This window comes from Onychomys torridus, chromosome 18 (genome assembly GCF_903995425.1).
Source record: "Onychomys torridus chromosome 18, mOncTor1.1, whole genome shotgun sequence".
NCBI classification, from domain to species: Eukaryota; Metazoa; Chordata; class Mammalia; order Rodentia; family Cricetidae; genus Onychomys; species Onychomys torridus.
In genome coordinates, this window is record NC_050460.1 from 11,769,682 (window position 1) to 11,796,021 (window position 26,340).

At 40.7% G+C, this 26,340-nt stretch overlaps 1 protein-coding gene and 1 pseudogene across 1 annotated transcript in view; one reads left to right on the forward strand and one right to left on the reverse strand.

Moving 5' to 3' along the window:
- Positions 1-23,187, forward strand: part of Opn5 (opsin 5) — a 54,620-nt gene extending 31,433 nt beyond the window's left edge. The window contains exons 6-7 of the mRNA XM_036168352.1: positions 1,920-1,977; positions 22,418-23,187. Coding sequence (XP_036024245.1) covers positions 1,920-1,977; positions 22,418-22,495 — 136 coding nt within the window. The 3' untranslated portion in view covers positions 22,496-23,187. The remainder of the gene's footprint in view (positions 1-1,919; positions 1,978-22,417) is intronic.
- On the reverse strand, positions 12,417-13,528 carry LOC118570008 (annotated as a pseudogene).
- Positions 23,188-26,340: the final 3,153 nt, after the last annotated feature.

Consider the following 26,340-nt stretch of genomic DNA (forward strand, 5'->3'; position numbering starts at 1 on the left):
AATAAATAAATCTTAAAAACAACAACAACAACAACAACAACAAAAAACCCCAAACCCAAATGCTAACATCCATCTCCTTAGGGAGTAATAAAACTTTGTCCTTATCAGCTATTGATTCTTTATTGTGAATACAGGTAGGGAGAGTAATTTTCACAGATAATTTTGGGAGAATGCAATGGGGCATTTCTTTACTTAAAAATGATAACCTGACAGGGATGGCTGGAAGCACACTTCACCTTGCTCAAAATGCTGCCTTGGACTGGCTCTGCGATTTGCATGTTTACTCGAAAGTGTGAGCAGTGCATAAAATATGCATCGTCCAGCAAGAGAAAGAGGGAGAGAAAGTGACTTTGGAGCCTAAGCTTTTAGAAAACTCAGTTAGGCAAGTGACAGCTCAGCCCACTTGTTCTCATGAAACGTTTATGCAGAATACGGTGACTGCTTTTCTGAAGAGGACTAGGACCATTTCATGTTCCTGAAGTTTCTGCTTCTTCTGGGGAAGCTGGCATCAGGGCTGCAGCGGTGAGGAGGCCTTGGCTTCCACAGGCTGGAGTGTTTTCTTGGAAGCCATTTTGAAGAGGTGTTGGGCTGTGTAGGCTTTAGAAGGGTGTGCTCCAGAGGACTGCAGAAGGGTAGAAGGCAGAGTTTCTCTTACAAATAAAGAGAACAAAATGATTTCTTGTTTACCTTTGTTGCTGTTAAGAGACAAAGTGCTTCTTGGGTGAGGTAAAGGGATGTAAAGCCAGTTCAGAATAAGTTAGTGGACTGAAATGGGATTAACTGATGATATCTTTGCTCTTCTGTTTCTGAGATATGAAATGTATTTGCTTTGAAGAAGAAAAAATTGAATTCCAACAGAAAAGCTACTGTGTAGAATATGAGCTTATGAAAATAAACTTTGAGTTAATTTTAACAGTTCTAGAAAAGTAAAACTCAACCTTCCACAGCCAAATTCCCTGAAGTTTTGGCAGAAGGTAACGAGTCAGACAACAAACACAAAAGACCCTAGAATTCCACACATAGAGAAGGCTCCTGTTTGAAATGTAATGCACTCCTCACTTAGGTGTTAAGATGGAGTCTCTTGAGGATATGTGATTGAGATACCTCAGGAACTCTGAAAACTCCATCAGCAGAGATTGGCTATTCAATGGTCCAGGCTGGGCCTGAGTTTCAGCAGCTGGGCTGAATCACTTTCCCAGGTGATTTTCATCATAGCCATCTTTGAAAGCAGAAGCTGAGAAAGGAAGATACTGCAATGGGGGCAGAGTTATAGTTTTTTTGTCTCAGTCTCCATGGAGACCTACGAGATCAACTGCGGTTGATGACAGGAGAGAGACTTCCATGGTTCAGGTAGAAAACAATATTGACAGACTCACTGGGCTGTACTATAAAGACAGATACATTTCTCATTTCTAATACATTAGAAGATGAAGCCCAGGGAAACCAACACCCCAAATTCTGGAATGGCTCTTAACCATTAGGTTTCCCTGACTGCCCTAGTTTGCAAGCTGCCTTTGCAGGGCTCAAATGGATGAGTGCAATAAAGTACAGCTTTCATGACATAGGGAATTTGTTGCAAAGAAGCAGCCTGTATGTAGAAAGCTTTGCCTAAGAGGTTTGTTTTTCATTTTGAATATTCTGGATTTTTAGTTTTCTTCTTTTTTGAAAATTTGAAATTTTACACGCCTAGCCTTTTTCTCCCTACAAGTTGTTTTTGTTTCTTTTTCTACCACTTGATACAAAATCGCTTTTCTTTAACATCTGAAAATTTTATAGATGTATACAATATATCTAGATCACATCTACACTCTACTACTACAGGCTTCTCTGAACCAGTAGTGATGGTAGTTCATCTGACATGACAGCATACTCAGGAGTATGTGTCTAGATACATTCCCTTGTCTCTTCTCTGTTTCTAGGCTGCACACTGTAACCGCAGTCAGGAAGTCTTCTGCCGTGCTGGAAATTCATCAAGAGGTATGAAGATGGACACAGCATCACTCATGGACACATTTACTCACATGCTTGCCTTTCCACTGTTCCTAACATTCAGTCATGGCTTCACTCTTGCCTTTAAATTATATTTTTATATTTTGTATATTTCCACTCTTTCTCTTGAAGCCAGGGTCTGTTGGGAAATTGCAAATGGAAGCTAGGCTAGGACTTGCTGAATATCAGGAAGGAAATCCCTGATATTCCCTTTTCCTTATGCTAAACCTATCCCACACCAAGTAGGATTTGCCTAAGACATTAAGAAAAAATGTTTACAAGTTTTATTTATTAGGGTATTGTTTTACTTACATCATCATGACATCTTCTTTGTCATCATCATCATCATCATCATCATTATCATCATCATCATCATCATCAATCTTCATTGTCTTCATAATTTCTGAGTGTAGGACCAGGGATGGTGTGCCTGTAGTTCACCTAGGCAGCTGATCACTGGGACAGTGTGGGACCATGGTTACTTGGTAGTCACTAGATTCTCACAGCTCTTCTCTTCTCTGCTGGCTGAGGGTAGAACTCTGTGCTGGTAGTGATGGAAAGGAGTCCTCAAGGGAAATCAGCTTTGTATGAAAACCCTGAATGGTTTTCTTGTATCTCTGAATTTGATTACAAAAATAATTCCCATTGGTGGCAGTTTCATTCTCCTCGGTTTTCATTAGGTTCTAGCTAATTATATACATTGAGTAGGACAGGGCACTACTAGCCATCAGTACCTAAGGAAGGGATTTAGTGGCAGTACTGTTTGTAAGTACTGTTTCTTTTTTTTTTACTTGCTCTTTGTGACCTTAGTTCCTTTTGTTATTGTTCAATTTATCCCCAAAGTACCCTTTGATACCCAAGGTTAAAGAGTTAATGAGAAGGAAGGTTTTCAAAAGCAGACTTGTGTCCTTTAAATGCTAAGGAGAAGGATAAGGCATGCAAATACTCCACCAGACAGGCTTTCGTTTCATCAGTGTCCATCTGATTTTTCTCTCCTTACCAGGGGAATAGGCCCAAGAAGGTGTCCTCCATGCTTGTTCATTTTGTCTACCTCCAAGTCTACTGTGAACATAGCCTTGTTCATCAACCTTGTTTTTACTCTTTCGATAACTGCTAGAGAGAAAAGCAAGAAGTGAGTGGCCTCTCCCCTGCACTGATGATCTATTTACTCCTTGCATTTGAAGGTTTATAGAGAACCAGCCACTCTCTCAAGGCTCAGCCCTTTGTGTGTGTGACAACTTTAGCTCCTGAGTTTATTTTCCTTGAGGGTTGCAGTAGGAATGAGGGAGGAGTTTGTGCATGTTGTTGGCTTAGGATAAGCATTAAGAAGATGCAAGAAAAGAGCTGTGTGATTAAAGCAAAAGTTAGCATCTCTCTCTGGGACTCGGAGCTACTAAGTTAGGATTTGAGCAAGGACACAATTGTCATTAGAAGAGAGAGGAAAACTGCTCATAGACAGATGTGTAATTATAGAGACATGAGGGTGAGGAACCTAGATGGAGGGGGCCAGAGGTTTAGACCACAGATCCAGACTGCCTAGTAGTTTGCACCCTAATTCTGTGCCTTTGGCAAGCTTGCAAAATGGGGAGAGGAAACAATATCAAAGGGTTGTTGTGAGGTGTAGATGAGTGGCTACGAAAAAGCTACTAAGCACTCTGTTAGTGAAGATCCACTCCCAACATATAAATAGCTGCTCTTACTATTAAAGTAGGTGGCAATGCTTGGCAGAAAAGTGGGCAAGAGTTATTCTGCACAAGCCCATTGGGAAGTTATGGTGTTTGCAATGTCTAGAACGACCAGTCTGGTGGCATGATAGAAGGTAGCTTTCTTGGTAACGATGGAGGGTCATGACTGTACATTCTCACATTTATTGGGGAGTTTGTAAAGGAAGTAAAATTTATGAAATCCTGGATGAAGGGATGGCAGTGGCTGTGGAAATGAAAACAGAGCTTTCAAACATCTTAAGAAGTAGGAGTCCTTGGCAGTTAATTGCATAGTTGCATGGTAATAGAAGACTTAAGACGGGCTTTGAGAAATCTGCCTGGGAAGTAGTATGGGTAGAGAAAGAGTGTTGATTTCAAAAGACCCAAAAGGGTTAAGGCAAAGGAGGTGTTTTGAGGAGGTGATTTTTAGATGAGGGGGAGGGGAAGACTGCAGAGGCAGGTCCACTCAGTCTAGAGTAGTCGAACAGTGAAAGCTAACATTGACCTTTACAGGAGTCCCTAAACGTAGTGTGCACACTCTTATTTATTAACTAACTAAACTGTGGACTTTAGCACAGGTTTAAAGAGCATGTACAAACCAGGATTAGCATAGTGAGGAGGAAAAATAGAGTTTAAATATTAGGAGCTTGGTGGAAAGATTTTAGCATTAGTTTCTCCTACCATTTTGAAATATATAATTTAAATTCTTTGTGTTCCAAGTCCATGAGCTCCTGCTAGCTAGGGTCAGCTGTCTCTGTGGGTTTCCCCACCATGATCTTGACCCCCTCACATAATCCCTCCTCCCTTTCTTTGCCAGTCTTTACTTTAAATTGCCTTCTTTCTATGAGCAACCATTTAAATGTAGCTTATTCCATTAAAAAAAAGAAGAATGGACAAATGAATCTGTGAAAAGAGATTGAGAGTTTAAATGCCCTATGAACTTGAAAATTTGTTTTTCAAGAATTATGGTAAAATCCAAAAAACATTTCAACTATTTGCAGAGGAAGGCAGTTGGAATATATCTTGTAGTAAAACTATTTGATCAACCAAATGCAATTTTCTTAAGAATCAAACTTTAAACTTATTTACAATTTGGTTGATAACTGCATACTTCATTCCATTTACTTTTTACTTAAAAAAACCATGCTCTTTGATAATCTACAGTGATGTGAACCAGATTCTGAAGAGCAATAGACAGTCAAGGAGCATGAGGAAGGAGAAATGGCAGCAAATTCTGTTAAGTGTTGGGAAGAGCTAGAAGGTGCCATCATGCTGGTAGGTCCTACATACATAAAAATACCACAGGGCATCCAGTGAAGATATGTAGGAAAAGGCTAGTATGTAGCAGTCATCAGCTTTGGATTCATAATGATTTTAGTTGTGATGGAGCCAGGTCTCATTGTCCAAAGGGTCAAAGTGGTGACCATTATTCATTCCACTTTACTTTTAATTAATGCATATTTATTGTGCATATTAATGGAGTTCAATATGATATGCATTTATATAACATACACACACACACACACACATACACAACAAGCAGTGACAAATCTTGCCTCTCTTTATCCATTTCCTTTCCCTTCTCAATTGCTAGTTATCACTATTTTGTTTTCAGGTCCACTTTTCTTTTAACTTTCACACATGAAAGATTATTTAAATTATTTAACTCCATGTAATATACACCAGTTATAGCTATTTTGTTGCAGGTGATGGAATATTTATTTTCTCTATGGCTAGATGATATTCCATGTGCACAGCATATCCCTTCCAACATATTGTCTTTCTCCATTCACTTGTCTACAGGTACCTAGGTTGCTTCCATATTAGGAAATGGTAAATAGTTTTCATGCTTCTGGTGAAAAGTTGACAAAAGGCAAGATCTTAAAAGTTATAGGGAATTCAGTAAGAAACATATTCAAAAGCATGAATCTCAGTCAGCATGAACAGCCTAAAACCTCAAGGTATTAGTGTACTCCTTAGATAAAACCCTTGCTTACCACTGTGGCTGTTGTGAAATTGAATGTATTGCTTTTTAAAGATTGTACAATTTTCAACATGTGTATTCAGAGGTCATAGTAATGGGTGGAATAATTCTTGAGATTATTCTACTGCATAGGTTTGAATCTTAAGTGACTTTTCTCAGTTATGTGAAATATCTGTTCCTTATCTCTGATCTCTGCTGATCATGTCTCAAGTACACCATGATATTTGCAGCAGACAGATGTTTATCACACAAAACATAACTGAGAGAAAAATTACTCCATATTGTACAAGGATTTCATTGGTTCTGTTCTGTTTTGGTTTCAACATTGGCCAACTCTATCCATGTAAATATTACATTGGCTCATTCACTCTAGCCAGGAGTTTTTAATTATGTGTTTGCAATATACAGTGACATAAATGTTTTGGGAAATATAAAAGGAGAGTGTGTGTTTTCAATCTCTTAGGAATTGAGTGTCAGCATCAGAAAATATTGCCAACTCTCTGGATGTTTATATAGCATCTTTATCTCTCTATATGTCTATGTTATTTATATCTGTGTCATCTTAACAAAAGGTTACAATTGTAATAGTTTCTAGATGGGGTTGTCTGTGTGCCATTGGAGTTTGATGTTTGTACTTCAGGAATTAGTTATGTTCTGGGAAAGAAAACTAATTTATGGATTTTTTTTTCTGGAAAACAGAGATAAAGTTCAGAAAACAGGAGTTTATAGCACAGTTTGGGAATTAGCCTTATGTAATACCAAACACATGTCAACCATGAGATGTGTGGGTAAATGACCTTATTTCTCCATGGTCCTCAGTTGTCATAGCTGATGAATAGGGACAGCCTTACATTATTATAATTTGTTTTAAATTCATGCAAAGTCTCAAGGTTATTAGGAACTGTTGGGATCTCTGAAAAGATAAAATAAATAGAAGCATCTAGTGTTGTCTTTATTAGAACTACTTAGTCAATCTGCACAAGAGTCATAGGGCTATCATGAAGTCTTCTAAATGTGCTAGAGGGTATCTGGATCTGTAGATCTAGGAGATTCTCATTCTTCTTGAGAAGGTTAAAAACAATAGGACTCTGTGGAAGCAGATATTTTTAATCCTTCCACAGGGCATCACTAGTGTTAGGCCTTGGACCAGAGAAGACATTTCCTGTGTAAGGGACATTTGAGGTACAAGAAGTGCTTCAGAGGAGGCTTGGTGCATTCCAGTAAGAGTCTCCAGCAAGGATAAAGGGATTATGTGTCAGAGTCCTGTGTTGTAGTTCCCTTTGGGGAGGAAATGGGCCAAGTAGGTGCAGAGTCAATGACACAGACTCTGGGAGACTGTCGAAACAACCAGCTCAGTTTACTCAGGAAGGGGCAAGCCTTATATACCCTCCACCCCTCCCTGGGGGAGGTCTGATGAATATGCAGCTGCTGGTGTGACATGGTTGCCTCTCATTGGTCCAGGTCATCTCCAGATCATGTCTCAGCTGCTGTTGCTAAGGCCCTTAGGCAGACCCAGGTTGGCTCTCAGAAAGTATCAAAGAAACAGGTTTGGATCAGCTGGCCCTCAAGCCTGTTAGGGATGATTATCCCACAAGGTTGGACAGTCTAGTCTGCCTCTGATAGAAGACCCATGTTGGTCTGGTACCATGTTGTTGAGTGGAGAAAGCAATTCCCTACCATATGTGCACATGCAGAGGAACACTCAGAAATCTTATTTGGCTTCCAAGACAGTTCAGAAATTCTCACTTACCTCTGCTCCCTATCTGGGGTGTGTATTTAAAGCAGAGAGAAAACTGGACCTGTGCTGTGTGTCCGTCATCTGAGAATTCAGATGGGCTTTATAGTGAACATGAAACAAACAGACAACAAATGAAAAGCTACCAAACAACAACAAAATATATCAGAGATTGTGTTTGGAGGGCTATGCAGGTACTTTAATTTACCAGTCTCTATGACAGTGTGCTTTAAATTCTTGTCACCCCAAATGTCAGCAGGACTCTCAGGATTTGAGTGCTTCCTAAGGGCTGATTAGAAATGTAAAAACAGGATTATATGATTGGCCGATTCAGGATCTGTAATTTAATAAAGCAATGTGGGTGCCCACTTGGCATTGGTTAAATCCATGGTTCTCTTAAGAACAGCATGGTTCTAAGACTTGTCCCACTGTGTATATGTGGTGAGGATCAGAACTCACCTGAGCATCTTAGCCAAAAGTTAGGTATATAAGAAAGAGAGTTTGTGTGCTGAAAGTGTTTCTGGATCCCAGGGACAAGTGTTCTGTGAGCAGAGCACTTTCTTTAGTGTGTTTTGTCAGGGCAAAGGGACAGTAGAGCATCAGGTGTCTCAGGAGAGGTGTCTTCTTTGTGAAGACCTGTACAGAAGGCTGTTGGCAGAGTCTGGTCATCTCACAGAAGCAGGGAAGGGAAGTTGCATGTGTTAGCCTTTCTTCATAGACAATTTTAACAATGGGGATTATCTACTCCTCTGAGCATTTGTTCAGAAAGGGTATTTTTTCCCTTGATACCCAAAATTATACTTTCCTGGCACTTTCTACTTTGAAAGTGCTGTTTGCTTCTAGCACTCACATGACCCACATACACACACTCCCAAATGAACAAAATCTAACTCATTGGAAGAAGAGTGAAGTGTCTGGTCCACCTGGGAAAAAAAAGAACCAGGTTTGCCAGGAGGCAGGTGAGGTTTACCCAGATTGCCTAGAATTAGCCCTGGAGCTATGCATTTTGACATTTTATGTGTGTAGAGTCAAGTCTATGTGACAGCAAAGGCTGATGAAATATTTAAAAGGGTTTGGAGGGGAGAATAATGTCATCAAGGCAGTGAGTTATGGTCCACGTTCCCAGAGTGGATTAGTTGGTATCCTTCTCTAAAAATGTGACCAGGCCTGCGACTTATATAAACACTTTCAAAGGCCTGTGTTGCAGCCATTTGCTACCAGTGAGGGATTTGCAAGCTAGCCAAAGGATAATCCTAGCTTGGGGTTGAGCCCGAGTGTGAGGTACTTATGAGTTTGTTCTCTTAGTATGGGGAAAGAAACAGACACTCTCACAAAGAGGATACCTCTTCAAACTAGGGAAGATTTTATTCTAAGATGAGAGTACACCCTAGCCCTATGTTTTAAGCTATTTTCTGTTACCAATATATGGAGGACCTGAACAGTTCTAGAGGTCAGCAGTTGGGTCAGCCTTGGAGCTAGACCAGATAGGCACCCATAGAAAAACAGCTGGTGCATAGATGTTCACAAGAAGAGCTAAAACAGCCAAAGTGTATATGAGCTGTTCAAATATAATAGGAATTAGAGCAAGAATGAAGATACGTGTCCACATCTGAGAGCCAACAGGCAAAACTATTTCCCATCCTTTTGGGTTGCAGTGGTTGTGATTGGTCTAGGCTTTGCCAATGAAGACAGGCATTAGAGGATTCAAAGTTGGTGACTATGTGGGCAGAGGAGGGCAACAACTTGTTCCAGAAAAATAGGGGAAAAAGTTAGCTTATAAATGTTGATATACAACAGTGGCAGGTATGGATTCTTTAGATTTATTTTTTAAATACTTGTTTTTGCCTTACTTTCTAGATAAAACTCTAGCAGTGTTTATTATACCATAATTTAGCAGGCACAGGATCTGTGTGTTATCTCATGCTAGAGTACAATAAGTTCCCTTCGAAGTCACACTGATGTTGTATATTAAGGGCCAGAAATACCTAAATAATTCTGAAGGTTGGGAGTTTTCTTTTTGGCTGTCACAGTCAGGTGATGGATGAGGGAAAGGAGGGAGAAATGGAGTGCATTCAGCAGCTTAGTGTCTTAGTTTCATTCAGCATTGTCTGGATTTCACTTAACGCAGCTTTTAGTTAACAGTTTATCAATCAATACAACCAATTTTCAAGTAGAAGAAGATCATTCTTACCAGTCAGGCTGCTGCTGCTGCTTCAGTGTCTTACAGATAATTTCAGATTAACTTCTGTGTGGCAAAATGGCTAACATTATAGCAGACACTATGCTTTCCCAGGCCCACCCCACTGGTTTTACTTCTGGTGATGAATACAGATTACCATGATGGGAAATATGAGGTAGTGAGTCCCAGCCTATGTTATATTGATTCGGGCGAGTACACATGGTCCTGGTGCAATCTCATTCCCGTTGGGACACAATTAAAGGCTGTATAAAAGGTTGAAACTGAGAGTGCTCACCAAGTAGAAAATTTCTCCAAGAAAAACATTAATATCTTCAAGTTCAGCATCTGCTGTGGCTTAGTCTGGTGCAGAAGTCTGCAAATCCCAGCCCTTGGGCCAAGTCTGACTCACTGACTATTTTCAGAAATAAAATTGTATTGGCATGTAACCATTCCTTTCTGTATTGCTCATAGATCTTTATCCTTTTGAATAGTTGAGAGACTCTATGTTGCAAGAGGTTTTCAACTCCTCAACCTTTATCTTAGGTTTCATAAAATATGTACTTTTATACTTTATAGAAAAATATTTGCCAAGTTCTTCTTCATTGTCTGAGAAAACCAGGAGACATTCTTTACTCTCTATCAGAAAATTAAGACATAGAGAATTGGTGTGGTCTGCTCATGGCAGAGCTGGGCTTCCCCTCTCTTGGTCAGCCTGTAGCACCGTGCTCTGCTCCATGACTGACAGAGATTCATTCTGCACTTAGATATTTTTCTTTTCCTTTGCTTGCTTTAAAATCTTCTCCAGTGGCCCTGACAACACTTTCCTCTTTGTGCTGTAGTTGCAAATGCACCGGAGAACTAAATGCTGATGGCCATTCCATTTAAGACCCTGCACACCAAGCTTTAACTATATGGGATAAGGAATGAGTTGTAGGAGGCTGCAGTCACAGCAGAGAATGAATTCATATGGACAGCATTGCTTTCTTTAGAGGAGGTAGGCACAAAATAAGGTGTGCTTCCTGTATGGAAAGAGGTCATGAGGTGCCAGAACAAACATGAGTAAATAGATGGTTGCATTGCATCATGGGAGATGCTGTGATTGATGTTACTGAGGGATCTATAAGAATACAAAGGGATTGCTCTGAACCACACAGTGTGGGGAGGAGTTGGGACCAGAGATAATCTTGGAAGGGGAAGTCTCAGGTTAAGAGCTGTTCAGAAATAGTCTTTGAGAGGGTCTTAAACAAGAGAGTTTTGTGAGGATGAGCACACCACATCAATATTCTAGAACAGTATTTCTGGAGGTCCTACCAAAATGGATAGTATCTAGGGAAAGGGGTCATAAAAGTCTTTGAACATCATGCCACTGAGGTCAAAAGCTTCCATTGTTCTTAGTTGTGGGAAAGCATAAGTTTTTAGTGCATGTAAGTTATTTTCAGATTTCCATTTTAGATGACAGACACATTGGTCCTTGTTCTGGCCCAAGTATGGTCCTCTCTCAGAATTGCCTGCAAAGCTTATTTAACATGTGAATTGCCTGGGCCCATTCCACAATCTGTGGACTGGTATCTGTGTGTGTATATTCAAGGGAATATCCTAGTTAATTCTCATACAGTCTATGATTTAGAAATTGATTTTAGTTAAAGGCTGATGAAGGCCCAAAGAGTGGTACCTGGCCTCTAGAGGAAGGATAGTTAAAAATTAAAACTATTTTAGAAGTGAAAATTAACAAGTGTTGGTACTGGGTTGAAGCCTGGGTATCAAAAAATACCATTTGTTATTTAAAGACTCCAGGCTTTGGTTATTGACACGGAGTAGAATTTCTTCCCCTCCCAAATCCACAGACTTCCCCAAGAGCTTCCCTTCTGTTCACTCTGAAATGAAACATGCCAGTCAGCTTGGAAACAAATGCCCAGTTTATTTCCCCAGGACTCAAAACTATGCCCAGAACAGTAGGATGCAATGTGTATTTATACATATTTGCAGTCAAGAGTCTGAACACAACATGGCCTATTCACGAAACTTATTTAGCAAATGTGAAATGGAGTCTGGCACAGGGCAATTCAGTTTAATTAAGAAATCTGTTCTGTGGGCAGATTGTCCACTAGAGAGCCAATGAAGACTGTTCAGGAACCACCATCATAAAGATGTGCCTCCATGGGAAAGTGTTATTTGACTAATTTTTTTTTCCCAAAAATCATCCCATACACAATGCCACAAGCTCACTGTCATTGAAAGTGGGACAAGTGGTCCCCCATATGGGTTCAAGGGACAAGCAGTTTTTTTTTGATGGTTCTGAACTCACAGGAGAATAACACAGAGCTTGTCCTAACTCCAGCACAATATATATATATTTTTTGACATAAAAAACCAGCTTTATTACTGGAAAAAAAACTGGCTAGAAAGCAAGGCTGAGGTCTTTTCGAATCATCAGGTTTACTCAAATGCAAGGTAATGGTGCCTTGATATTGTAGGTCTCACCTACAAGTACCGGTCAGGACTAGCAGCACTTTCTATAGTTACAGGTAGCTTGTTGATTTGCTCTGTATGACCCTTTTCCAGGGTCATCTTGGATTTTGGATGGCTACTCCAACTTCAGCCATCAAGTATACATTCTGGTTTCCAAGAAGAAATACAAGGATGACACCAAATGATTAATTATTTTCACTTGTATCCTGCTAGTTTGAACACAGTCATTTACCCACATCTAACTATAAAAACAAGTATGCTGGAGAAAGGGTACAGCTGGACATTTTATAGTCTGGGCTAAATTCCTGAGTTGAATTTAGGCAGCCTGGCAGAAGCAGGGCTGGACAACCCCTGGTCTTTTTACAGGGATGAGCAAGATGCTGAATACAAGGTACACTTCCCTTGAGGGTAGGTTGTTTGCCAGAGAGGAAGCAGGATGCAGATGGTCACTTAATGCTTGATTCCTTCTGGTTTATGTTCACAGAGATGCTGGCAGGCAGGACCTCCCTTCCTAACTGGTGTCTGGTTTTTCTAAGGGGCAGTATAGTGAACTGTCATAGGGCAAGAAGGTGGCACATGATGGGGCACCACAGTAACAAGGCTTTCTTAGTTGTGGCTTTCTCAGTTGTTCATGATCTATCCTTTCTTTGTCTTTACTGCTTATTTGATTAAGGAATCTTCCTGAATAGTCATAAGAGAGTTCTTCTCCTGGCAAAATATCTCTGGCTGCAAAAAGTGCCAGCTTAGGTACCATTGAGTCAATTTGGACAGGAATCATCAACAGGTTTGGTTGGCAAGAATGATTCAGGAATCTCCCAATATTTCCTATGTAGGTAGGGTCAACAAAAGTTTCCATGACCTGTCCATTATGAATGTGCTCCCTGATAGCGATGATGTAATTCGGGTCATGTGTTGTTTGTAGGTGAATTCTTCTCTGTACTTCAGAGAACCCTAAAATCTCCCCAGCATACTCACAGACAAATCTTCCCTTGGGTATAGGTTCCAAGGTCTGAAGTCCCCAGCCCTTTTTATCTGTTTGGAACACCTGGAGACAGAACTGCAGACCACTCTGGACCATCCTGTTTCTACAGTGTTCACCGCAATGGCAGAGGACATTGCATTCGAAAACTGGTTTGGCGTACTTTACTTCCAACCCTATGTCTCTGAGGCACAGATTGTCATCATAGTTGTTCTCATGGTGGAGACAGGAGCAAGTGCCAGGGAGACACGGAGTTTTGACACAAGCACACCCAGGGAAGGTTATCTGTGTGGGGTCGATGTCTGCTCCAGGCACAGCCACATGATCAGGAGTATACTAGAAAGGCTTAGGTCTGGGCCCCGCCCCCAGAGGCCACACTCACAGGAAAGTTCTCCAGGCCTCGCACTACATCTTGTTCTATCAGGGCCGCAGATTCTGCCTCAGCTGCTGCTATCCCGAAGGAACGTTTCTCCACAGCTTCCTCAGACATTTACAATCTCACTCCGTCTACTAACCTGACTGGCTTGGGCTTACACCAGCACAATCTTAAGCAGCATGCATATGGGAAGAAAAAACACTGCTAATCCATTCATCAGAACTAGTTTCTGCCCCTGGTTAGTTACATCACCTTGGCTCCATTAGCAACTGGCTTGTAATGTTGAGTAAGACATGAGTCTAGTCATCAGGGTACTTACTGTCTAACAAGAAATGCTGAGTTAGGGAATGGAAAGAGTTGACCTTCAAGGAGGAAGTTTGGCTTCTTCAGACTCTAAAAGAACAAATTAAACTTCTAAGCATAGGTGGAGGGGGCAGGAACTGGCCCCCGAGAGGCCTGTCCAGAAAGAAGGTGGTGAACTCCTTGTACCCAGTGGATTCATGGGCATATCAGAACATCAGTTGGTTCACGTGACCAGGGAGGAGGTTTTGGACTAATCTGTGGTCGACTCCAGGAAGGGTGAATTTCATTCTGGGCAATGATTCGAAGGAAATGATGAAATGATGAAAGTGGCGTCAAGAGAAAAGGGGCCTGATGTATAACTGTGGTCATTAGAAGGGTCAGAAAGGGAATTGGATGAAACGCACCCATGGCTCAGAGTCTGCCAGACCAACTGCCTGTGGGCAAGAGGGAGGTTCTGAGAGAAGCTGTCCTTGAGAAGTGGAGCCACATAGTTCTTATCCTTTTGGTACACACACACACACACACACACACACACACACACACACACACACACACAGACATTCAGGGCTGCATTTAATTTTGTGCTTTTTGCTAAAGCCTAGTTTTTGCTTCACTACAAGGGGGATAATCAACTTGTCCACTGAAAAAGGCACAACCAAAATGCTTATCTTGGGTCTGGTATCTGCTGAGAAGGTGGCTTACTAATGTTAGCTTTTTGATTTCCCACTTCTATACTATTTATCCTGCTAGGAGAAAGAAACTAATAAACAATGTAAAACAATGGCATGGCTTTGCAGCATGAAAGCCCATTATTTTATTTTAAAACAGTGATAGTTACTAAGTGCTAGAAACCCATCCTTCTATGGCCAGCAATGAGCACCCTGACTAGTGAATAAAAATCCCTGTGTTTCTTTTTCTCTCTCCCTCTTCCTTCCTTCCTTCCTTCCTTCCTTCCTTCCTTCCTTCCTTCCTTCCTTCCTTCCTTCCCTCCCTCCCTCCCTCCCTCCCTCCCTCCCTCCCTCCTTCCTTCCTTCCTTCCTTTCTTTAAACCAATCTAGTCTTGTGAAAGCTCATTTGGAAAGTCTGACTAATGGTGGCAGGCTGTGTGTCTATCTGGGACAGCTTCAGACCACATCTGGAATATGACTTGTTTTTATTGTGCAGATGTGAATGTGGATTGGTGAAAATGTGTTTTTGTGACCAGAAATGCAGTGTGGGTTCACATAGGCAGAAGCATCCACTTTTGATGTCTAATTTGCAGTCAAGGCAGGTCAACCTATTGTGAGCTTGGTGAGCCATTATCTCCATGACTCGATACAAGATCTTTTTTTTTTTTTTTAACTTATAAACTGGAACAAAAGTGATGACCTTAAGTTCTTAATTTTAGGAGTAATAGAGGTAACTCTTAGATGAAGAAGAAAGTTGTGCCCAGCTAGGAGTGAGAGGAAAGAGGAGCTTTAGAGGGTGGAAACACACCCAAGTGCCTTATAAATTTTGATTGTATTATAAACACAAACTGGCTGAATGAGAATGGCCCTCCTGGAGACCATGAAATTGGCCAGTTGGGAAATGACTAATGCATGGACACAAACCTTGGTGACAGGCAGGTGTGTGAATGCCCCAAAGTGAGTTCAAGCAATAAAATACACGATTCACCTGTGCAAGGACTTCAATTGTTTATAATTAAACAGAACGTGGTGCATTTTAAAACAATGGCATTTGGAACAAAAGAAGATCTAGAGAGAATTTGTCCAAAAGGTCAAATGTGATTGCTGCTTGCTGATTTTACTTTTAGCGGGAAAGATACTTCCTACAACGAACTAGCATTTTGGGAAGTGAAATGGATTCTGGCCCAAATGAAACTTCCTTAGGATTCCCTGGCAGCTGGAAACCCCAAAGACCACTTCAGTTAAAATGAATACTAGACTGTGGTCGGTATGTAAAATAAATGAAAAAAAATTAAGAATAAAAAAGGATCCCTCCCAAAGGAAGACTAGACACAGTTCTTCAAATCAAGTCCACTGTTGCACAGGAGATGATTGTGTTATTAGTCCTGAACACATCAGGGAAGAGAGAAGACTCATTGAAAGATGTAATTTATACTCTAGGTTTAAAATGCAAAATCTTTGCTGAAAGGTTGATGCTCCCATACCTCACACACACCCCACATGGACTTGGCTTGAATGGAGTCACCGTGAGTGACCTCTTTTGGTTTTGAAGTGTGAGAAGAGCCTCATCCCCAAGTTTGGTAAAGAAGCCAATTATTTACCTCTTCTTGAATAGGAGTGTAAACCCTAGGACAGTAGCCATTTTTCTTAGGTTTGTTGTATATATTAAAAGATAGTCTGGGGCTCGATGAGATGGCTCAGAGGATAATGATGTCTATCCCCAAGGCTGCTCAGCTGAGTTTGAGTCCCAGGACTCACACTGGAAGAAGAGAGCCAAGTCAGGCACGTCTTTCTCTGCCCTCTACTTGCATGCCATGGGACATGTGTGCTCCCCTCACCCCCCAAAGCACACAAAATAAATAAATAAAATGTAGTACACCAAAGAAAGTAACAGTCTATCTGTATGTACACATGTATTTTTTTCTGGTTTATTTAATGTGTTTTCTAAGACTTCCATGGGACTTTTCAAACATGCACAAAAGAAGATGCATGGTGTGAATGTTACAATGACATCACCATGGCCAATGGCACGCGACCTCTCTTCTTTCATAAGCCTGGCTAGAGGGCAAGTAGAAACAGGGATTTCACTGGGAGGAAACAAATCAATGTGCCCTGAAACTCAGTCAACTAGAAACAAAAACTAGATGCATCCATCCATTTCTTTTCTTCCTCATCTCATATTAATTTTTTTTCTAAATTGAATTGATTTATTTATGTGTCTCAAGGTGGGAAAGCACATTGCCATGGCATGTATGTGGAGGTCTGAGTTGGTTCTCTCCTTCCTTTCTGCAGGTCTCTGTGATTGAACTCGGGTTGTCAGGTTTGGTGGCAGGTGCCTTCACTAGCTGAATCCCTTTGCTGACCCTCTTTCTCATATTTTGAGGAGCTTAACATCATAGTGCAATGAATATATGACTTTTGAGAGCAATATTTCTCAAAGCATGACCCCTTGAATCCCAGCCCTGCAAAGTTTCTGCAGAAAGAAAGTGTTTTAATCTTCAATGACATCATGCAAAGTATAGATAACATGCCTCCATTTTGAAGAGTTGGCCTATGCACGGATGGTTCTGAGTACATTCACGTCTCTTCATAGGAATTTATCCATTTCTAAACTTAACTGATTCTGGAAATCCTTATTGCTTGGAGGTTCTATTCTTGTCCTAGGAAGACATTTGAAGCGATAATATTTCTAGCCCTGATCAGGCACTCACTGGTGCTGAATTCCATGTTAAATCCTCTTATATGGGTTAGTTCCTTCATTTAATCCTCAGTTAGATAGTCAAATTCATTGGGATTTACTCATGAACAGATCATCCCATTTCAGAAGAGGAAATGGAAACTCAGAAAATGCTTTCATAGCACCTGAACCAGTACAGAGTTTTCTGGGGACTGTGTGATACCTCCTGAGCCCGAGTTCTCAAGCACCACACTGCATGTGACAGGGGAGTTAACAGCAGTTGGTGAACTGAGGGACTTTCGGTGATTCTGACATACTTCAGGTTCTTTGTAGTGACAAGGTACAACAAAAGACATTAGGCAGGAGCCACTAGGGTTTTGTTTAACAGTAATGTTTTCAGTTTCCATTGTACTGTGTACTCTTGTTAAAGCTCCCTTGTCTTCACTAAACTTTCAGATGCTTTGTGAAAAGGGAGGAAAGGATGGACTGTTTGGCAGCTGAGGTACAGAATGTATATGCCTCACCCAAGGTCACAAGCACATTTTAGGATTGGAATTAGAATCTTTTATGTCTGGGACAAGTTTCTTTTGGATGCATAGTGAATATTGCATTCATAAATAGAATGTACCCCCAAGCCTGTATTGTTCTAGTTGATATGACTGGAAAGGCCAAGGAATAGGACATGGGATATCAACTTTATCCAGACCCACCAGACAGAGGTAAATGTTCTTCTGGGAATGCTTTTCTCAGAATCTCTTAGAGGCAGGAGCTCACGCTTCCATGAGCATTTAAGGAAACCTGGGGCTGACCTATAAATGGCCATGGTATCCCTTCACTCCTTCAGATCATGGAGACCTATTGATGCTATTTGGAATGTCTACCACCCCTGCATTGTAAACTCTAGTCCTTGTCTCTTGTGAGTGGCATCGTCTCTGCAGAATCTATCAGTAGCTCATTAGTGGACTCACCCATTATGTCCTTTGGAAAGGCCAGAATAGAATCATGAAAGAGAATTTGTCACCCATGTCATTCATTCTTTAAGGTCAAAGTGTTTCCACCTAGATAACATGTTAGCTTTATTATCTAATGAGTACAAACTTATGCAAAAACTTACAAGTATACAATTTTGTTCAATGCATCATGAGAAGCTGGACAGTTGTATAATGGCTACAGAGAATTAAGTACCAACATTATCAGAGCTTTTGCAAGAGCAAAGCAAAACAAAACAAAACAAATAACAACAAGAAAATCCCCCAACCCAACCCCAAACAAAACAAAACAACCCCCAAGTCTCTTATTCACGGGCTTTTATTCTGACTGAGCTACACTTGCATGGAGATAGGGAACATTTGGCTAGATGGCTGCTAAGAATGAACATTATCAGTTCATTCAAGTAGGTCAAGGTAAGCAAATGTGATTTTTCCCCCCACATGCTATAATTACCCAGGGTAATTCAGTCAGCTTTAGTGTTGCATGTATCTGGGCCATAAAATTATGTAATAAGCAATCATTCATTGCAGGTGATTAAAAGGGAATGTCTCTAGGTAGATTAAAAAAGGAAAGATACAGAATGAAGCATCTTGATCCCATTACTTATTATATCGACTCTCATAATTACAAGGGGTGTAAACTTACAGCTTGCTGTTAAAAAGGCAGTGTCACTGAAATGCGGTAGACAGCATCGATGCTGCAGTTGGCTCTCCAGGGCTGGAGAGTTTCTTCTTATGCTTTTACAGTGAGTTCTTGGGAGAATAACTCTGTGAGCCTTGGTGTGCTTATCTGAAAATGGGGATATAACCCTTAAATTACTTTTTGGTGATCGAATGATATAATGCACGGACCTGCCAAATCCTACAACAAAGCCAGAGTAAAGGAATGGCCACAAGTACCTTCTCCTAGGACTTGATGAATAGCACAGCAAGGCAGCAGAGAACTGGAGAGGACACCATGAGTTCAGGCTTTCCCTCTTGCAGAACTCCTGGAAGCTGATTGGATGTTTTGTAAAATATCCCCCAATGGCTGTCATTCTACATGAATATTATTGAAGGAAAGGGAACCTTGGAGTATAGTGTGAATGAGTAACATGCTGAGGGTTTCTTCAGATGGATTTCTTAAAGGGATAGAAAGTTGGCAGCGACAACTTCATAAATAAGAAGACAAGGACTAAGGGGCTGGGTTGGTGAGTAAAGCATTTGCTGCCCACATATGAGGACTTGAGTTCAAATCCCAAGCATCCATAAAAAACTCTAGTCCTTGTCTCTGTACACCTGTAATCCCAGCACAGGGTGGGCTGGGGTGTTCAGGAGGATTGCTAGGGCTTGCGGGCTACCAGCTTAGCTCCAGGTTCAATGAGAGAGCCTCTTTCAAAAGGCAACAAATGATAGAGCAGGACCTCTGATTCCTTCTCTGGCTTCCAAGCGCAAGTGCAGAGCTGTGCAATCAATCCCTGTACAACATTCCATAAACACTATACTAATATACATACTACACTCACACACATAGTTTTCCCCATATACACATAGAGCCCCTCCCCCAACAAATAAATTTAAAAAAGAGGAAGAGGGAATATATCCTTTTTCCAACCCAAAGGGGAGTGCATGAGTGGAAGTCTGGGGACACAGACTTGAGAAGAGGATGTGTAAGTATGCAGCTTTTAGTTTGTTGAAGGAGATTGAAAGGAGAAACCAGCAGAAGTGAAGAAGTGTTCAGCACAGTGAAGTGGAGAGGGGAGGGAAGGAGTGCAGCCTGATCTGAAGATGATCTCTATAGTTCTCTGTCTTACAATTTTCATGTGTTTTCACTGTACAATTCTGGAAAAAACTTGTGATTTGAGAACTGCTAAATGTCCAAATGCATTCATTTACTTCAGAGTAATGTAATAGGCTTTCTTGGACCACTAGCCTCCAAATCATGACAAGGAGACTTATTAATTATGAATGCTTGGCCTTAACTTATGATTGTTCCACTAACTCTTGGAACCTAAATTAGCCTATTTCTCTTCATCTATGTTTTGTCTTTGGGCCTTTTTAACCTTTTTTTTTTCATTCTGTATGTCCTACTCCATGTCTGACTGGCTCGTGGCTGCCTGGCTGGCCCTTGGTGTCTCCCTTATACTCTTCTCTTATTCTCTTGAGCATAGATTCCTCCTCCTACTTATTCTCCCTGCCCACCAGTGTAGCTGAAGTTTTTGGCCAAAAACTTCAGCTATGCACCAGCCCTGCCTATCTCTCACCCTACTAGCTATTGGCCATTCAGCTTTTTATTAGACCAATCAGGTGCCTTAGGCAGGCAAGGTGAAACAGCAGCACATCTTTACATAATTAAACACACAGCATAAACAAATGTAACACATCTTTACATAGTTAAACAAATGCAGCATTAACAAATGTAGCACACCTTTGCCTAGTCAAAGTAATATTCCACAACAGAATAAGATATATAAAGACTACAAATATTTTGAGTGACAAATTTAATTCTTGGTGGAAAACTGTTTCTTCTATAATTAAGGTTGCTATAACGTCAAGAGGAGAGCAAATACAGACATAGCATGATAGTTCATGCTAAAAAGGCTCAAGACACTTCAAAACAATCAGGGAGAATTTTTAAACATTTTGTTAGTAATACAATTTTATTGGCACAAATAGAATAATACTACATATATAAAAAAGTAAAAATAATCCATCACTCTCTCTCCTTCATTATTACTTTGGTATGATGAGAATGGTGTGTATCTGTCTATAAAATAACCTTATCTCATGTATAAGCAAAACACTTTAAAGAGGCAAAACATCAGACAAAACCAGGGAATTCCAAAAATGCTTCAGACTTTTCATCCTTAAAAATAACAAAAAGTGGGTTGAATCAGGATGGAAGAATCTGGATTGAAGGCTTATGGGTAGAGTCTAGGGGTGGTCACCAGAAGGCATTGAGAAAAGTGTATTTGCAAGATATTTCTAGAACTATCGCAATTGCAGGATCCTAGATGCTAATCAGACTTCTTCCCTTAACATCCTCATTTCCTTAATCAAGCTTGACAGAGAAAGCATGACAATCACTGATTATTGCATAACATTAGCACTTATCAGAAGAGTGTATTTAATAGTTATCCATGAGGAGAGTGACAGAAGTCAAGGGAGAGAGACATGGTCCTGCTATCAGAGCATAGAGAGTCAAGGACGTGGGGTTAGGTAACCAGCAAGAGAAGCAATGGAGTGAATTGAGAACACGGTACACTTGCTGTATATGGTTTTCTCTCTGTGGGAGGATAAGGGAGGGATGTCTGGAGCAGATGTGCAGTCAGACGAGCTGGACCTGAAGAGGTGATTTTGCTTCAGTCATTTATGCTTCTGTCTGGTGAGTATAGTTTAAAGGGGCTGGGTTAGAATCTCCAACTTGAAATACACTGGAGGTATAATTCTATTATTCCAAGTTTGTTTGCTTCAGTCTTTTTAGGGGTGGTGTTTCCTTGATATGTAGTGCATTGTTTAAATTGTGAAATGATAAACTAATACTATCATAGATATACAGCATATCTCTCTACTTCATGGGAGAATTGAAGGAAAAAAATCTCTTTGTTTCTCTATGATCTATATCCATCCATCTACTTATTATCCATTCATTCATATAAACACATGCATGTATAAATGTACCTTTGCATACATATACGTATTCTTGGGTGCAAAAGATCCATCACCCATCTAAGTATTTTGTAAAGACATATGGTAATAATTGCATTATAGTTGAGGCTTTCTGAACATGGGTTGTATTCTTGTGGTCCTTGGTTTTACTTCAAAAGCAGAAAAATATCTTTACTCATTTCCCAGAGAGGCATAACACCATAGTTCATTCTGGTTTTAAGTTCAACTGAGTTCAGATTCTATCCTTGAAGCTCTCCCTTTCCCATTGGGTTTCATCCTTAGCATCTTTCTGGAGTGCCCTAAGGTAAGCATTAAACAATTCTGCTCCAGTGATCATTGCTCAAATATGGGTAAATCCATACGAATCCAAGTCTGGCTTCAGGGTGTATGGGTTGGGGTTGTAGACCATCTATATCAGTGGTTCTTAACCTGTAAGTCACAATCCTGTGGGGTCACATTTCAGATATCTTGCCTATCAGATGTTTATATTACAATTCACAACAGTAGCAACACTAGAGTTGTGAAGTAGTAGTGAAGTAATATTATGGTTGGGGGTCACTCCAACACGAGGAACCATATTAAGAGGTTACAGCATTGGGAAGGTTGAGAACCACTGATCTACACCATTCTGCATCTGTGAATAGTACTGGGAAGCTGTTGAAGGCAGCCTGACATTAGCAGACATGCACCTCAAAAATGTTGTTGTTCTCTCAAACAGAGCAGTTCCAGATTTACTAGTGCCCATGTTATGGATGGAGAGAGTCACAGTAATGATGGTGACTGTGACAAGAAATAAGCATCTGTGTTCTGAGGCCGAGAAACCCCCGCACCTGTCCGTCAGGGCTTCAGAAATAAGTGGCCAGCTTCAATACACTCTTTGAAATGCCGAAAAAAAAAAAGCTTGTAGTGTATTCTTTGCATTTGTTTTTAAGTTGAGAAGATATATGGTCAGAGTTTACTGCAGTGCTGATATCAAAGTTTAATTATAAGTACATAGCATGTGAAGTGTCCACTCTTCAGTCTTTATAGATGATTAAAGTGGCCCAAGATGAAAAGCATACCTTAAACCATGGGAAGGTGCATTGTACCTTCAGCTTCCTACTCATTGTGATAGTACCAGAGCTCATTGATGCATTAACCACTGTGAACATGCCCTTGAAACCATCAACCACTTATTCTTGTAGATGGTTAGAATTTGGACCATTTATCTGGGAAACTTCTCAAAGAGTCCTCTGTCAAGTCAACCTGTACATAGCACTTGTAAGTACTCTCTATGAGAACATTCAGAAGATGTTTTAGCCTTTGACTCATTGGTTTTGTCCCAGCTGTGTGTTGAACTGAAGAACAGTTTGTTGACTGTACTGGGGAAGGATGGATTAGTACTTTTCATCTTTGTCCGTTTCTCTTTGCACACTGAAAATCATTTTCTTTTGAAGCCACAGCTGCTGTTCTAGTACACTTTTTTAAATAAAGAAAATATATTGCACCAACATTCTGAGCCATTTTTGTTTTGTTGGCATTGTTTATTTTACATCTGAAGAATAGGCAATATCGTGCGCCTCTGACAGGACTGAAATAAAGGTACCTTATGTTAAGGGAAGCAGCCCAATTGCACAATTTGATAATTCTCCATTTGCCCATAATGGTGATTTGTGTCGACTTCTCTAAGAGCACAGAGCTTAGGAAAAAATGTTCAGTGGCTGGGAATATTTCTTTTTCTTTTTTTCTTTCTTTTACCCCCTTTCTATTGAAAACAGCTTATCTTTCATATAGTATATAGTAACAAAAACACAACCTAATATATCAAAACAAGATAAAACAGACAGAAGGAAAAGAGCTCAAGGAAAGACACATGAAAGGGATAGAGATTCAGAGACACACAATTCCATAAAAAAACCAATAAACTGGAAGACATGATATATATGCAAAGGATCTGAAAGGGTAAAAAGATAGAAAATTAATATAAATAAAATAAAAAATAAAAAACAAAAACTGTGATAAAATTTAAAAATAGAAATAATAAAAACAAACAAACCCCTCCAAAACCTTGACAGGGCATTATGAGACATGGAGCCTCCAAAGATGCTGCTGAGCTAGTTTCCTATTGGCCATCAAGATGGCCCCTCAACACACTCCTTCCTTTAACCAGGCCACCCTCCTAATAGCCATTTTTATCATTGTGTGAACTGCTGATGAAGTGAGCACCCTGGTGATCTAATGGCCTCTCATGGCACTAGCTGCAGACCAAGCTGTCAACACATGAACCTTTGTGAGGGACACTATGTCCAAACTGCAGCATAAAGTAACAAGGAGCAAGACAGAGAGAAGAAAGAGCTTGACTATTGTATGAAATTCATTACTGCAAGAAACAAAAATCTCAACTCAAACCACGTTTTTAAAACTTGAAAGGGGTCTGGGGTGGACAGCATAGCCCAGTGATGGAACGTTCCCTGAGAATATGTGAGGTCCTAAACATAATTGCCAGCACTGCAAAATAATAAAAAGTTTTCTTTCTTTCTTTCTTTTTTTTTTTTTTTTTTTAGTTTTTTTGAGACAGAGTTTCTTTGCACCTGTCCTGGAACTCACTCTGTAGACCAGGCTGGCCTCGAACTCACAGAGATCCGCCTGGCTCTATCTTCCGAGTGCTGGGATTAAAGGCATGTGCTACCACCACCCTGCAAAGTATTATTTTTTACTGTTATCAAAAATAGTTTGTTTTTTTTTTGTCACACAATATGTCCTGATTATGGTTTCTCCTCCCTTTGCTGCTCCCTGTTCCTTCCCACCTCCCTTCCCCTCCCTCTGCTGCTCCCTTTCTGTCTCTTATTAGGAAACAGACAGCTTTCTAAGGGATAATAAATAATAAGATAAGATAAAATAAGATGAAACAGAAACTGACACACTGGAATTAGACTAGACAAACAAACGAGGAAAAGAGACCAGGAGAAGGCATAAGAATCCAAGAACCACTCCTTCACACACTCAGGAGTCCCATAAGAACAGTAAATTAGAAGCCACAATTCACACACACACACACACACACACACACACACACACACACACACACACACACACAGGACCTGCAGGGTAAAATGAGAGAAGAAACATGTAAAAATAGATAGTAATAAGATAAAGTTAAAAGAACAACAGGAAAAACCCTAACATGACATTGTGAGACAAGGAACTTCCACAAATGCCAATGAGTGTGTCTTCAACTGGCCTCTGCTGTGGGGCTTGCAACCTACCCTTAAGAGTGGTTTGTTTCCCAGCAAAGACTCCCTTGGATGAAACTAAATTTTCATTTGCAAGTGGTAATCAACTAGAGATAACTTCTGGATTAGGGACGGGGACCTGTGTCCCCTCTTCCTTCCAATTTTAGGACTCCATCTGGTGCAGAGCCGTGAGGGCCCTGTGCCTGCTGCCTCAGTCTCTGTGAGTTCATGGATCATGTGGATTTAGAAGGCCCTGTTTTCTTGGTGTCCTCCATCCCCTCTGGATCTTATACTCTTTCCACCTCCTCAGCCATCATCAGAGAAGCTTCTTCCTCCAGCAAATGGGAACACATACAGAACCCATAGGTAGATATGTAAAGAGAGAGACCTTGAACACTCAGTCCTGAATGAGATGTCTCCATGGGATCCCTCTCCTCATGGCTCAGGGAATACTGAGGAAGAAGAGGCAGGGTGTAAGAGCCAGAGGGGATGGAGGACACCAAGGAAAGAAGGCCCTCTAAATCAACAGGATTAATACACATATGAACCCACAGAGACTGAGGCAGCATGCACAGGGCCTATACGGGACTGTACCAAGTCCCCTGCGCATGTGTTATAAATTCCAGTTTGTTGTTTTCACAGGATTCCTGAATATGTGAATGAGTGGGTTTCTGTTTCTTGTGCCTTCTCTTGGTTTCTTTTCCTTCTGTTTGTCTTGTATGACTCTGATGTGATAGTTTTTGTTTTATCTTGTATTTCAGTTTGTTGTATTTTATTATTATCCCTGAAAAGCCTGTTCTTTCCTAATGAGAGACAAAAAGGGGGTGGATCCAAATGGGAGGGGAGGTGGAGAGGAACTGGGAGGTGTGGAGGGAGGGGAAACCGTAATTAGGATACAGTATATAAGAAAGGAATATATTTTCAATAAAAGGGAACACTTTCAGGCCATTTTGAGAATTACAAAAAGAAGCAGCCTGGAGAGAGTATGTTTGTGAGTGCTTGTGCTTGAGGCTGGATAAGCAGGAAGAGCAGGAGAAGGAGGAAATGGAGATCAGCATAGACACAGAAGTCAATCCAGACGCAGGCAGTGACAGCTACAATTTTGGACCCTTTAAAAGTCATAATCTTTCCTCAAAGGCCATGCTACGCCATGGTAACATTAAACAAACATAACTTCTCCCCCGCTCCAGCCTCTGCGGTTTGTCCTATAAAAGCTTATTTCTTGCTTGTGTCATGATCTCATGTGTCCCCCAGAGGGACTTTGCCTCATGCCATCTCCTAGGATCAGACACCTTTCACTCTGTGAGACACCTGTCTTCAGTCTCTCCTCTCTGCTGCAAAGAGTGTGAGCAGAACCTCAAACGGTGTGATGCTACGTTTTATGTTGTAATCCCACCACTGTCCATTGGCTAGCTCTGTCCTGTGCCTC